Below are 12,378 nucleotides of genomic sequence, written 5' to 3' on the forward strand. Positions count from 1 at the left end.
GCGCAGCGTGTTTTGGGGTTTAAAAGCCACAGAGACCCGGTGTTTAGAAAAAATGCGTCTCAACTGCTCCGATACTCCTGACACATACTGGATCCATTGTGCTCCTTTCTACCCTGAATCCACTCTGATACATTTCCATCATACATTTCCTTTACTTTTAGGAATAAAGTTTTTGGTTACTAATATTATACTTTGCTTTATTTTATTTAGTCCAGAGTATCCACATTTAGTTCGTTATTAACCTGTGCCAAGTACTTATCACTTGTTTTCAGAAATTTCTTTCAATTGGCTTTTGCAAAAATTTATTGTTATATTGTTATCACATATTCTTTCCTTTTATCCCAACTTTTAACAACAATATACGACTGTTCACTTCCCACTCATAGTTCTATATTAACTATATTGTTGAACAAAGGGGACACATCTTCCCCTTCCTTCCTCTTCTCTGTGTCTACAGAGACTGCCACATAGTCATATAAATTAAAAAAGAATCAAATTTTGATTTAAGCCAGAATTACCGGACACAAATTAAATCCTGATATGATTTTCTTTCTTATCTCCATTAAATTTCTTGTATTTCTGGCATGAATTGTCCATCAAACTTCTGGCATTACATTGGGGGAATGAGTATAATTAACAGAAATATCCTATACATATGCTCTGCAGCTTTTGCTATTATTTATATTTTTTCATTTCCTTCTTTTGATCCAGCCGTTTTCTTGCCTTCGTTTGCTCTTTGCTCCATACAGCCTGATGGATGGAGCATTTTTTAAACTCCCTTTTCACCACTTCATAACCCCAAAAAGCTACACTGTGGTTACCTCTGCAGTTGCAGCATTTCCAATTAACTCCAACGATACATTTGCCAAACTCATGAACCCCTCCAAAACAATCACACCTGCAACTCTTCTTACATATAACTGCCATGTGTCCAAAGTCTTGACATTTAAAGTATCTCATGGGCTTTGGCACATATTCTCTCATCCTTTAGGCAATAAACCCAAAACATACTTCAGCAAGGAGCTCTTGCTGCTGGAAATGAATTAGAATAGTTTCTGCCTCTTAAAAAAATATATAAATATATATATATATATATATATATATATATATATATATATATATATATATATATATATATATATATATATATCCTCTTTATCATTAACCTTTACATTTTTAATACAATTATTCCTCAGTTGGAAAATTTCCCCAAGGTCAAACAAAGGGAGACCACACTATGGCACATGTTCAAACAAAGGTTTATTCATCCAAATTATTTGTTAATCAAATAGATATAACATCACCCCCCCCCCCCCCCCCCCCCAAAAAAAAAAAAAAAAAAATCACCACAGTGGTATCACACAGAAAGGTGTCAACTCAGCTCTGTAGATTCGGCAATCATATTAAAGCAGTTTGAATTTTAGATTCAAGCTGCTCTTCATACTTTTGGCCACAAGATGGCACCAAAGAAGACTTTGCTGAAAAGCTTCGGGTAATGAACCCTTTTTCAATACAAGCTTCAATGCTTCAGAAGGCTTCATACTGCCATCACCACCGCACATCTAAAGTCTTCGTCCTTGTCAAATATAGGGGGGTCGAAGAAATTATATTATTAAATAGCCACTGATCAGTGTTGCATTTCGTACACTCACCACCAACTACGCCTCTCCTCTACTTCGAACACAGCCCGCTGTCGGCAGTTGCGCTTTCTATCTGCCGATATTTAAGACAGCGAAGAAGCCCCAAGCCGGAAGGACACATCCTGACATTAGGACGGTTCTGTGGTGGGTTAGGTCAGGAAAGATGCTAGCCATCATCTCGAATGTGTTTAGAGCCAGTGCCCAGCGGAATGTAAGTGCTGTTTTTTTTTTTATTCCGTAAACGGACTTAGCTAAACATTGCAAAATGTAGTCTCGCGAAGAGCGCCAGTCGACCCAAAACAAAACTGTCATCGCTGTTCTGACCTTGTAAGCCTGAATGATAGCTTCATTAGCTAACACGGTAAAAGTTTGCGCACAGATTTAAAGTTTGAATGTCAGCGGACAGTCAGTAACTACTTAGTTAATGTTTAAATGACTGGAAATGGGAACTGTTAAAGGAAGGGTGAAAGCTAGCATTAATAACAATCAGTCTTTGGCTAAACATGAGATTCAGTGCCAATAGCTTGAAAAAAACCGAAACATAAAACAACTGTATTTGATATTTTTGTGGCGCTTTATAATAAGGTCACAGAAGTAAGCATTATTATGGTAGTAATAGGGTATTAGCAAGTGCATAATTCATCATTTATATAGCATTACTCTTCCTTAGTATTCCATTCATAAATACAGATATCTTATCATGACTGTGATTGTGATTATTACTAGCAGTCATGTAGTAACAGTGATAGCTGTACATAGTTACAGCATGTACAGCAATGATAGGTGTACATGGTCATTTATAAATGTTATAAATTACATACTAAGGAGGAGTAACAATATATAAACGATGAATTAAGCACGTGCTAATACCTTACTAATGCTTAATAGTCTGACATTATTATAAAGTGCTACCGATATTAAGAGCTTTAACAACAAAAACTGCAATGACATGTCCATTCTGCAGTCACAGTCCATTTTGTTATGAACTTAACTTAAATCAGATGACAACTTAAACTTTTGGAAACTTAGTTACAATCCATTTAAAGACTATTCAGTGAATGATTTAACTATAAACCAGGTCCTATGAAGGACAAATTATAATAATGGCTGGTTGGGGGAGGAACCTTTGCAGTAAATGGGATGAGGGCTAAAATGAAAAGTCCAGTAGAAGCATTTAACAGACTAATGGGAAGGCACTCTGTTAAAATGAGTGCCTTGGGAGTTATATGATCTCTGTAGTTGTCTCAAAATGTGACATGAATTGCTTTTATAGATTAAAAGCTCTTGCATACTTGTTTCTCACAGGGGGCTGCAGTGATTATGTCAGCACGCACATATGCTGACTTCACGACCCAGGCTACCTTTGAAATAAAGGTAAGATTGAAATTGTGATGTCGTGAACACAGACTGGCACTTGGCAGTTTGACTCATGGGTATTTGCTTCTCTATAGAAATGTGACGTCTTCAAGCTGGATGAGGGCCCTGCCACTCAGGTGGTTCTGACTCGTGATGAGGGTCTGCAGTACTACCGCACCATGCAGACGATGAGGCGTATGGAGCTGAAGGCAGATCAGCTCTACAAGCAGAAAATCATCAGAGGGTTCTGCCACTTGTATGATGGCCAGGTTGGATGATTTTTCTGATCTACAATGAAAGTTAGGGATGGTAGTTTAAACTTCGGAATATCTGGCAAGGATCTTAAACTTTTTGGAGGAATGGAAGTTTTGAAGTGTTGCCCTATGAAACATTTATTGACTACTCTTCAGAATAAATCTCCCTTTAGGACCAGACATGTCAAGCTGTTTTCTCATTATAGGAAGCTTGTGCTGTTGGTATTGAAGCCTCAATTAACTTGTCAGACCACCTGATCACGGCATACCGTGCCCATGGCTACACTTACACCCGGGGAGGCACTGTGAAGGAGATTATGGCTGAGCTAACCGGTGAGTTGTTGGTGAAGACATTAAATATCAGTACACAATGGAACTCTTTTTGAATTGACTCCCCTGTGAAAAGCGGCAACTGTTCAGTTGCTGCTGGAGTAACTTGACAGGTTTTGAATCTTTATTTTCCCAAAAGGGAAGCTGTTGAGCCCAAGACATAGAATATTGAAGTTCTAAAATGATGACACTAGAAATGTCTCCCTAATTGACTGAAGGCGGGACACATTTGTTGCTGGCCCTGCTTCAGCTTGGTTTTCTAGTCCCTGAGATTAAGGTTCTAGGAAACTTATTTAGTCTGGCTGAACCTAGGAACAAATTTCAGTAGATGATGTACTTTGAGCTGTAAATGCTTTTGTTAATATCACCTAATATCTTTTTCATGCACAGGCAGAAGAGGTGGTATTGCAAAGGGCAAAGGAGGCTCTATGCACATGTACTGTAAACACTTCTATGGTGGAAATGGAATTGTTGGTGCTCAGGTAAATATAACATTTGGCAGCTTTGCTTTAAATTTGTTGCTGATCTTTCTGCCTTCCATGGTTTACGATCATCTAATTGCATTACAAGATGTCATTGGTTTGAACTGACACTTGTACATTTAGACTTTAACACTGACGTTTACTCAATGTTGGACTTCTCTAGGTTCCTTTGGGTGCTGGTGTAGCACTTGCCTGCAAGTATCAGGGCAACAACCAGCTGTGTGTCTGTCTCTATGGTGATGGTGCTGCCAACCAGGTATGTGTAGCTTTTTTTTACACAAATAGGTTCAAGAGCAACACATTTGGATCTACAACTGGCCAGTATTTACTTTACTTTGCAGTACACAGACAGATTTAATCTTGTTCTATGGGAATTGAGCAAACTTGTGCTAAATGCACAACATAACTAAATTCTGGGAAGTGTTAAAGGATAATAAATGGCCTTAGTACAAAGGAGAATCTAAACTGATGTAACTGGGCTTCTATTACAGGACACCCTTTTAAAGTCTTGTGTATATTTCACAGGGCCAGATTTTTGAAACGTACAACATGGCTGCTCTCTGGAAACTGCCTGTTATCTTTATCTGCGAGAACAACCGGTATGGCATGGGCACCTCAGTGGAGAGAGCTGCAGCCAGCACAGATTACTTCAAGAGAGGAGAGTTCATTCCTGGTCTGAGGGTAGGGGTCTGGCATGCTTGAGCACATTTCTTACATGTAGAGCTGCATCTGTCATTTTAAGCTGTTGCAGAGCAACAGACACTTGACAGAAGCTGATGTCTTGCACAATTTGTTAGCAATCGAAATAACAGTTATTCAATTTGGGTTTGTTCAATCAAAATTACAAATGAATGCCTAAACCTTGAATACACACTAGATGGAAGTGTGGTAAATGCTATTTGGAGTGATGTGTTCGTGAAATGTAAACACTTTCAAATGTGTTTGGTGCTACCATAAACTTGTAGAATCTGCATGTTGACCATGTCAGTTTATTACTTTTTGTAAGATAAGATTAAAGAAAAATACTCAGTAACTTTGTGCACAGGTGGATGGAATGGATGTTCTCTGTGTCCGGGAAGCAACCAGGTTTGCTGCTGATCACTGTCGCTCTGGGAAGGTACGTTTAAAATGTCACATTGACGTGTGCAGGAAATGCGACTCGGATCTCTAACTTCTTTGTCCTTTGCTCAGGGTCCTATTCTCATGGAACTCCAGACATACCGCTATCATGGACACAGCATGAGCGATCCTGGTGTTAGGTAAATGACTAGCTACTTGATTATTTAAATTGATACAACTTAAAGTGGCTAAAGTTCTCACCTACAGTTTAATCTTACAGATTTTCTCTTCACTGTGCCTGTGCCCCTTACCTCTGCTCCTTAGTAGTCTCCATGTACCCCCTTTGTAGTGACCTGACAACAGCCTAGGGATGAATTGAGATTCAGTATCTTCTGTCAGATTTCTTTATTTGATAGACTTCACACCTCAAAGTAATTTGAATTTCATTTGAATCTGCATAGAAATAATCACAGAAATTTTAAAGGCACTGGTTTCTCCAAAATGAGCCTAAATTTGTCAAAAGTAATATTACAAAACAATTTAAATCCTCAAAGTGCATTTGATAGCAACAGTAGTGCATCCCTCCAACTTTCCTGCACCCTCTCCCCTTTTAGCTACCGCACACGTGAGGAGATCCAGGAAGTGCGCAGTAAGAGTGACCCCATCTCCATGCTGAAGGACCGCATGCTCAGCAACAACATGGCTAGCGTGGAGGAGCTCAAGGTAGGAAATGCTTCACATATAGAAATCACATTTCTGTGAGCCAGCACTTCTGACAATTTGGAAGCCTCAAACAAGAGTCCTTGTTTTTGTAACTGGGTATTAAAAGACAGTGATACTGCAACAACTTAATAACCAAGTGAGTTTAAGATCATTCTGACTAAGCATACTGACATTTGGGTTAGCTTTAGTCTGTCAAGTGAAAGTGAACAGCATGCTTTAGAGGTGAGGGTAATGAAAGTGTTTGCTCTTTAACAATAGTGTAAAATTCTACAGCTAAATTTAGGATGAGATCCTCCAGGTTTCATCCCTTGTCTTTGAGGAAAATTGCATTCATAGACTGGAAAATGCATTTGAGACAGAACAATGCTAAAGTCTTTATAAACAGGTGGGAAAAATACATAGTCCCATGGAACGAGGGGCACAAGCTAGTTACCGCGCTAGAGTCATGCTTCTATGAGCTTTAGTAGCCTTCTCCATTTGAAGTAGGATGGTAAACAAAATATGTCTATTCTCTGTTTCTATTGGTTTGACCAAACGTTCTTTGCTGCAGTGTCTAACTGTCCTTATTTATCTGTAGGAAATTGATGTAGAAGTGAGAAAGGAAATCGAGGATGCAGCTCAGTTTGCCACCACAGACCCAGAGCCCCCACTGGAAGACTTGTGCAATCACATCTTCTGCGACATGCCGTCTTTGGAGGTGCGCGGCACAAACCCATGGGCCAAGCTGAAGTCTGTTAGCTAAAGTTCTTGATTCTCCTCCCTCTTACAATCATAACCCACCCACCCCCTTTCCTTAATGCACACGCCATGTACTTTAAACTAGTGCCTCATCACCAGAGCTTTAAGCATCAGCAAGTAATCGACTTCTAGAGCTAAGTAAACAGTTGGGGCCATTTTTACAAAGAAGTGTTGGTTTAAACTGACACAAAAAGAATTGGAGATCAGATTCACTTTTCTACCTCAAGTCTTGAAATTGCTACAGTGAAATGTTAAAACATTATCAGTGTTGCCAATCTAAAATTTAGACCTGCATTTATCCACTTCACCATATTTAACTTTTAGCCAGAAATGTTTCGTGATTAAAATCACAGTTTCTGGCAGACTTCCTTTTATTAAGACTTCTTGAGGCATATTTATTCCTTAAATCTCTGTAAATCTGACTCCATGTGAATATGTAGTGGATTATTTGCTATTTGATCTGGTAATTTTTGAGGTGCTGTAAGTGTTCACTGTGTCAAACACAGGCTGTATGACCTTAACATGGCTTTGTGCTCTTTATACTTAAATGTACATGATAAAGAAGTCAACTTGAGACATTTGCTTGCGTCTTTATTTCAATTGTCTTCAAAAATGCTGCAAATTGTAACTGTTCAAAATGTTAATCTACATGAATGGGTCTGGTAGATCTGAAAGCTGAATTTGACTCACGAGTTGAGCAGATGTCTGTGTTCACATGATCCTGAGTTCTTTTTCAGATTTGGTGGCTTGTCTCCAAACATTTTTAGAGGCTTGGCTTAAACTAAATGTGGGTGAACTAGAAATGAAATGATCAAGTGAAAATTGAAAACCTAACATTGGGTGGCAAGTTCATGCAACTGTGCCTCTGGCTTTGTAACTTGTGTGATCAGATGTAACTTCAGTGACTCATCAACACGCTTCTATCCCTACTGGCTTGCTTTGCATACTATTGATGCAAGTTTTTAAAGAACTCTGCAACTCTTTCAAGGGGTACTGGGAGATTAGGACTTTCTACAGAAACATATTGAACTGTTGGCTTCAATGCCTAAAGCTAAAATTCTTAGTGAATCTGTTACAAGGTGGGGAATGATGTAAAACACTCTGTGGAAACATTGAGTTGCTTTGATAAAGGGATTTTGTAATGCTATTTGTGTATTCTGTAAACAGAGTAAAGAGGTCAAGGTAACTTTTCAGTAATGCAATGCACCATGGTTAAACATGTTTTGGCTCTTCACCACTGCCAACTTAGGGAGGGTATTGGATCCTGTGTGAAATGCATACAATAAAGTAATTAAGTCAACAGTCAAATTTACTGTCAGTTGTGTTTTTTGCAAACATGGAAAATTTCTCAGCTTGTGTGGGTTAACACTTTAGTTGCATTTCCCCAATAAAGCACAAAAAGTATTGAACCCTGCAAAAATGGCTTAAAATTATTTTCTAAGATGTTGGGCAAATCTGCCACCAAAAAAGCTCCAATGTGGCCTTGATTCTCCAAGGGGAACTCCAACTAAAATACCATCCTTCCAAAGCTAATTGTTATTGTGGAAGCTGTTTAACACCTCAGTCCAAGAGAATTTAACAGTGTAACTGGGTTTAGCTGCAAATTTAAATACACGTTTTGCATCTTCTCTCCCATTAAACCATTTTAGTCAACCATTGTGTTCTATTGTGAGGAATTATAAGCAGTTACTCCCATTAGCATATAAATTGCACATAGGATGGAGGTAGTGACTTGCCCATAGTTGTGTATCCTTGGGCAAGATACTAACCCCAAGTTGCTCTCCGATGCATCCATCGGAGTATGAATGTGTGAATGTAGTTAGAAAGCACTAAGTACAGATAAAGTGCTTGTGAGAATGGGTGTGATTGGGTGAATGTGGCATGTTGTATACAGCGCTTTGAGTACTCCGGGAGAGTAGAAAAGCGCTATATAAGAATCAGTCCATTTACCAATCAAATTTTTATGGAGTGCTTTCTCCCAATCTTCATCAGAGAATGAAACCAACATATGTTTACTCTATTCTTCCCTTATTTGATTAACAGAAGGATTGATTTCATTCATTATCTGAGTATATATCATTGATACTCTTCTTTTGTTTAATAAATTGACCTTCAGCAAAGAGTCTAAACAGGATGTTGGGAAGTATCTGGAAAATTTGCAAACTTCTTATGTACAAAGTCTCTAATGTATAGAAGCCCGTTTCCGCCACTAAAAAACCCCAAAAAACGATACTTAACTCGAAATTTCGAGTTTTCTTTCTCGAGATTTCTCGAGATTTCGACTTATTTTCTCGAAATTTCGAGTTAGTAACTTGAAATTTTGACTTAGCAACTCAAATTTTCGACTTAGCAACTCGAAATTATGAGAAAAATAACTCGAAATTTCGAGAAAATAACTCGAAATTTCGAGTTATGGATTTTTTTTCTTTTTTCTTTAGTGGCGGAAACGGGCTTCCATAGCCCCGTGGGTCCAAGGGAAGGAGGAATTGTGGAACAAAAAAAGAGGCAGAGCCAGAGCGGGAGTACCATACCACAGACTTATGTTTGGAGATTTATCAAGTCAATGGGAACATTATAGCCTAAATATTCTCCAAGATAATACGAAAAATATTTATAAAAAAATTAATGAAATTAAAAATGAAGGTGTAACTCAATATAAGTACGTAGATAAAGACGAGAATCTGTCGATAGTTAAGAATATACAAGACAAAGTATTGTCCGAAAACATGAGAGATATGGTATGGCTCATCTCACTCGGGCGCCTCCCTGTGAGGGCAGTGGTTCAGTGGAGTTGTTTTGTTACAACCAAGAAATGTCCTATGATAGACTGTGATGAAGATGAGACCTTAGAACATCTACTATTGGACTGTTATAGGACAACTGAGATAAGGCAGAAGATGACAGAGATTGGTTATGATGTTGATGTTAACATTAAAGCAGTTAAATATGGTTTGTTTAAAGAAAAAATGGGTGAAGACAAAAAGAGACTCTTTTGGTTAATAATGTGTGTAATAAACACACACATTTGGAAAACCCGTGCCAAAGGAGTGATAGAACAAAGGATGATAAGTAGTGATGTGGTGAGTAAACATATCATTACAGATCTACGGAAAAGAAGAACAGTGGACCTGAAACTTGGAAAAGTTTTCCCTTGGGATGTATTGAAACTGTAAGTTTAAGTGTTTAGTTTACTCAGATGCTTGATTTTTCTCCTTTGTTTCCCTCTTTCCTTAATGAATGGTATGTGATCATGGTTTTGTATATGTAATTCTATGTGTATATAAATTTTATGTGGATGTAAATTTTATATGTATGTAATTTTGTATACTTTAAATAAAGTGTTAAAAAAAAAAGTAAAGCGCTATACAAATAGAGGCCATTTACCATTTAATGATGCTGGGGGGAGGACTCGTTTTAATTAGGATTCATGTGGATCTGCTGGGACAAAAAGACTGGTTTAGAGACCCTCTGTGCCCAAGGAAAGGAAATTGGTCCAGATTTGGAGAAGTTTGAATTTGAGAGTGGAAGCCCCAGAATCTGGTGTAGAGACCCATCCTCTAACAAACGCCAGGCCTGATAAAGTGGATGGAAAGCCTTTCTCAGGAAGATGTAGGATTGATATGTTTTTGGCTACTTGTTCTTCTGAGTGACCACCTTTCCCTGTCTGTAACCAGGCTGACAATCCTGACCCTGGTGGCTTTGGGCCTTGGATTCCAGGCCAGACTTGTGTCCTCAGCCAGTAGTCTGACTTGGAGGAAGAAAACTAAATCTTGTGTACCCCATTGCAGTGTGAGTTTGGTGGTTTCTTACTGGTCAGTATTAGAGCTTACTACGTTCTTGTACTGGAGCCATTTTGAGCCGTACGTAATATTTGGCTTTTGTCGACAGGATTTTTGACCAGCATACAAAACCACCTGCCTTAGACTGATCAATATGGGTGATGAACTATCTGAAACCGTTAATATGGTGTCACCATTTTTTATTGGTGCACCTTGGGTACCAGAATTTTGTGGCCTTAACACTAATTATGAAGACTGGGAGAGCCAGATTAGTGCAATGCTCCATGCTCAAAAGTGGTCTAAGGAACAGCAGTGTGATTTTCTGCTGAGTGCATTAGGAGAACCACAACGTGAAATTCTTATTTTGGAGCCAGTGGAGCGGGATACGCCAGATAAGATCTTTCTTCAATTTAAAGAACTGTATGGGGACAAAACAGCTGTGGGTACCTTGCGTGCCATGTTTTATGACTGCAGACAAAGGCCAGAAGAGCCTATTAGAAAGTTCACTTTACATTTAAGGGAGATAAGTCATCGCCTGCAGATAAAAGAGCCACAAGACCCGTGCCGACCTGTACATGCATGATCAGTTTGTCTTGGGGCTCATAGAGAGCGAGATACACCCGGTGCAGGTTTCACCTCCGATGTCTGTTAAGACATGACCTCTCTCATTTGAACAGGTGTGTAAAGAGGCTTTGCAATCAGAAGCAGATGCTTTGCATAGCTCATATGAAAACTCTGCTTGTGCCATAGTAAAAGGAGATCTAAAGTGGCAGGATACCTTGAATTGGAAAGATACATTTAAAGCGGAGATTCTCGCAGAAATGAAGGAGCAAATTATGGATGTCAAGAATACTCTTCAGGAGGAGCTGAGAGAATTTGTTTGACCAGCACCAATGCAACAGACATGTCCAGCTCCCAGCTCTTTAGTTCCTCTCAGTATAGGAGATGTGCTGAAGTGTCTGAGCCACCCCCAGCGACAAAACAAATTTCACGGCCACGGCATAAGTGGGATGAACAAGGGCGACCCATCTGTAGTAAGTGTGGAGCCAGTGGACACATGGCAAGAGAGTGTTGCCATGTGTCCATTAACTCTTGTATGCCATATGTAACCAACTTTAGAGACGTAAAGGTGTGAATTACAGCACAATAACTATTTGGGCTCGTAATAAGACCCTGGCCAAAATCAGAAGACACAAAATTCGTGAGGAGCCAAAGTATTGAGAAGCAATAATGACTCGGAGACAGTGCTGATAACTTTTGAGTAGCCACTCTTGTATTTTTACAAAGTGGAAAAAATTAGTGTCCAATTTGTACAGGAAAGAAAGTATAAAAAATGAAAATAAATAGTGTGCACACTTAAACAAAATAAATTTACTTGTTGGGGCCCTTTAAGAATTCAAGTTATGTTGACAACAGCCAACTTCAAAGGTCCTTGTGAGTGTAATTGGAAGGTATGTATGAGTGTGTATCTTCTTTGGGGTGAATTGTCCTCAACGTGGTTGGCTTGCCATCTACCAGAATCTCGTCCTGGTCCTCGGACTTTTCCTGTCCTCTCCAAAAACCCTGACCGTTGCTCTGTTTCACAAAGCCGAACACACACTAGTGTCGGAATTGCAGCAGCTCTCCGGATGAACGGTGAGTGGTTAGCCGACGTTGCTTCTCTCCTTCATCCAGCCACTCGACTGCGGACGTCCAGCAGGTAAGTATGCTGGCTTTCTTTCCTCTCAATTCTGAGTTTTTCCTCTCTTTCGTCCCTGTGTTTCTGGATTCGAGTAGCAGATGCCTCCACTCCTGTTGCTGAGATGAGAAAACCCGGGAGAACCATGCGCCTTCACCTCACTTCCTGCCTGACAGGGTCAATGCGGCCTGCGTAGGCTCTGATTGGTTTTTTCTGGGCTACACATACCTTTGACTTACTAATGGGAACTGCTTGTTAAATGAAGGCTGAGATGATTCCTTAATGACTTTGTTCACTGGAATGAAAAAAAGGGATATTTGATAACTCAGAAGTGAAAAG

The 12,378-nt window shown here is 39.3% G+C and overlaps 1 protein-coding gene across 2 annotated transcripts; it reads left to right on the forward strand.

The window, feature by feature from the left end:
- The first annotated feature begins 1,659 nt into the window (after positions 1-1,659).
- pdha1a (pyruvate dehydrogenase E1 subunit alpha 1a) lies at positions 1,660-7,890 on the forward strand. 2 transcript variants are annotated; one of them, XR_010095084.1, is made up of 11 exons: positions 1,660-1,851; positions 2,946-3,014; positions 3,092-3,265; positions 3,457-3,583; positions 3,971-4,062; positions 4,226-4,318; positions 4,588-4,743; positions 5,108-5,179; positions 5,254-5,321; positions 5,402-5,552; positions 5,736-5,845. XR_010095084.1 is itself a non-coding variant. In XM_063487552.1 (11 exons), exons 1-11 carry the CDS (start codon positions 1,804-1,806, stop codon positions 6,584-6,586), a joined length of 1,173 nt encoding a protein of 390 aa, XP_063343622.1. In that variant the 5' UTR covers positions 1,668-1,803; the 3' UTR covers positions 6,587-7,890. The 2 variants fall into 2 exon arrangements, 1 of the variants encoding a protein (XP_063343622.1); XM_063487552.1 differs by lacking the exon at positions 5,402-5,552 and adding an exon at positions 6,422-7,890 and having other exon boundaries at positions 1,668-1,851; positions 5,736-5,844.
- The last annotated feature ends 4,488 nt before the right edge of the window (positions 7,891-12,378 follow it).

Source organism: Pelmatolapia mariae, linkage group LG10_11 (assembly GCF_036321145.2).
Source record: "Pelmatolapia mariae isolate MD_Pm_ZW linkage group LG10_11, Pm_UMD_F_2, whole genome shotgun sequence".
Taxonomy (NCBI): Eukaryota; Metazoa; Chordata; class Actinopteri; order Cichliformes; family Cichlidae; genus Pelmatolapia; species Pelmatolapia mariae.

Coding starts and splice junctions, on each gene's coding strand:
- pdha1a (XM_063487552.1), top strand. CDS start 1,804: ATGCTAGCCATCATCTCGAATGTGTTTAGAGCCAGTGCCCAGCGGAAT. Junction 1,852..2,945: donor GAGCCAGTGCCCAGCGGAAT/GTAAGTGCTGTT, acceptor TGTTTCTCACAG/GGGGCTGCAGTGATTATGTC. Junction 3,584..3,970: donor GATTATGGCTGAGCTAACCG/GTGAGTTGTTGG, acceptor TTTCATGCACAG/GCAGAAGAGGTGGTATTGCA.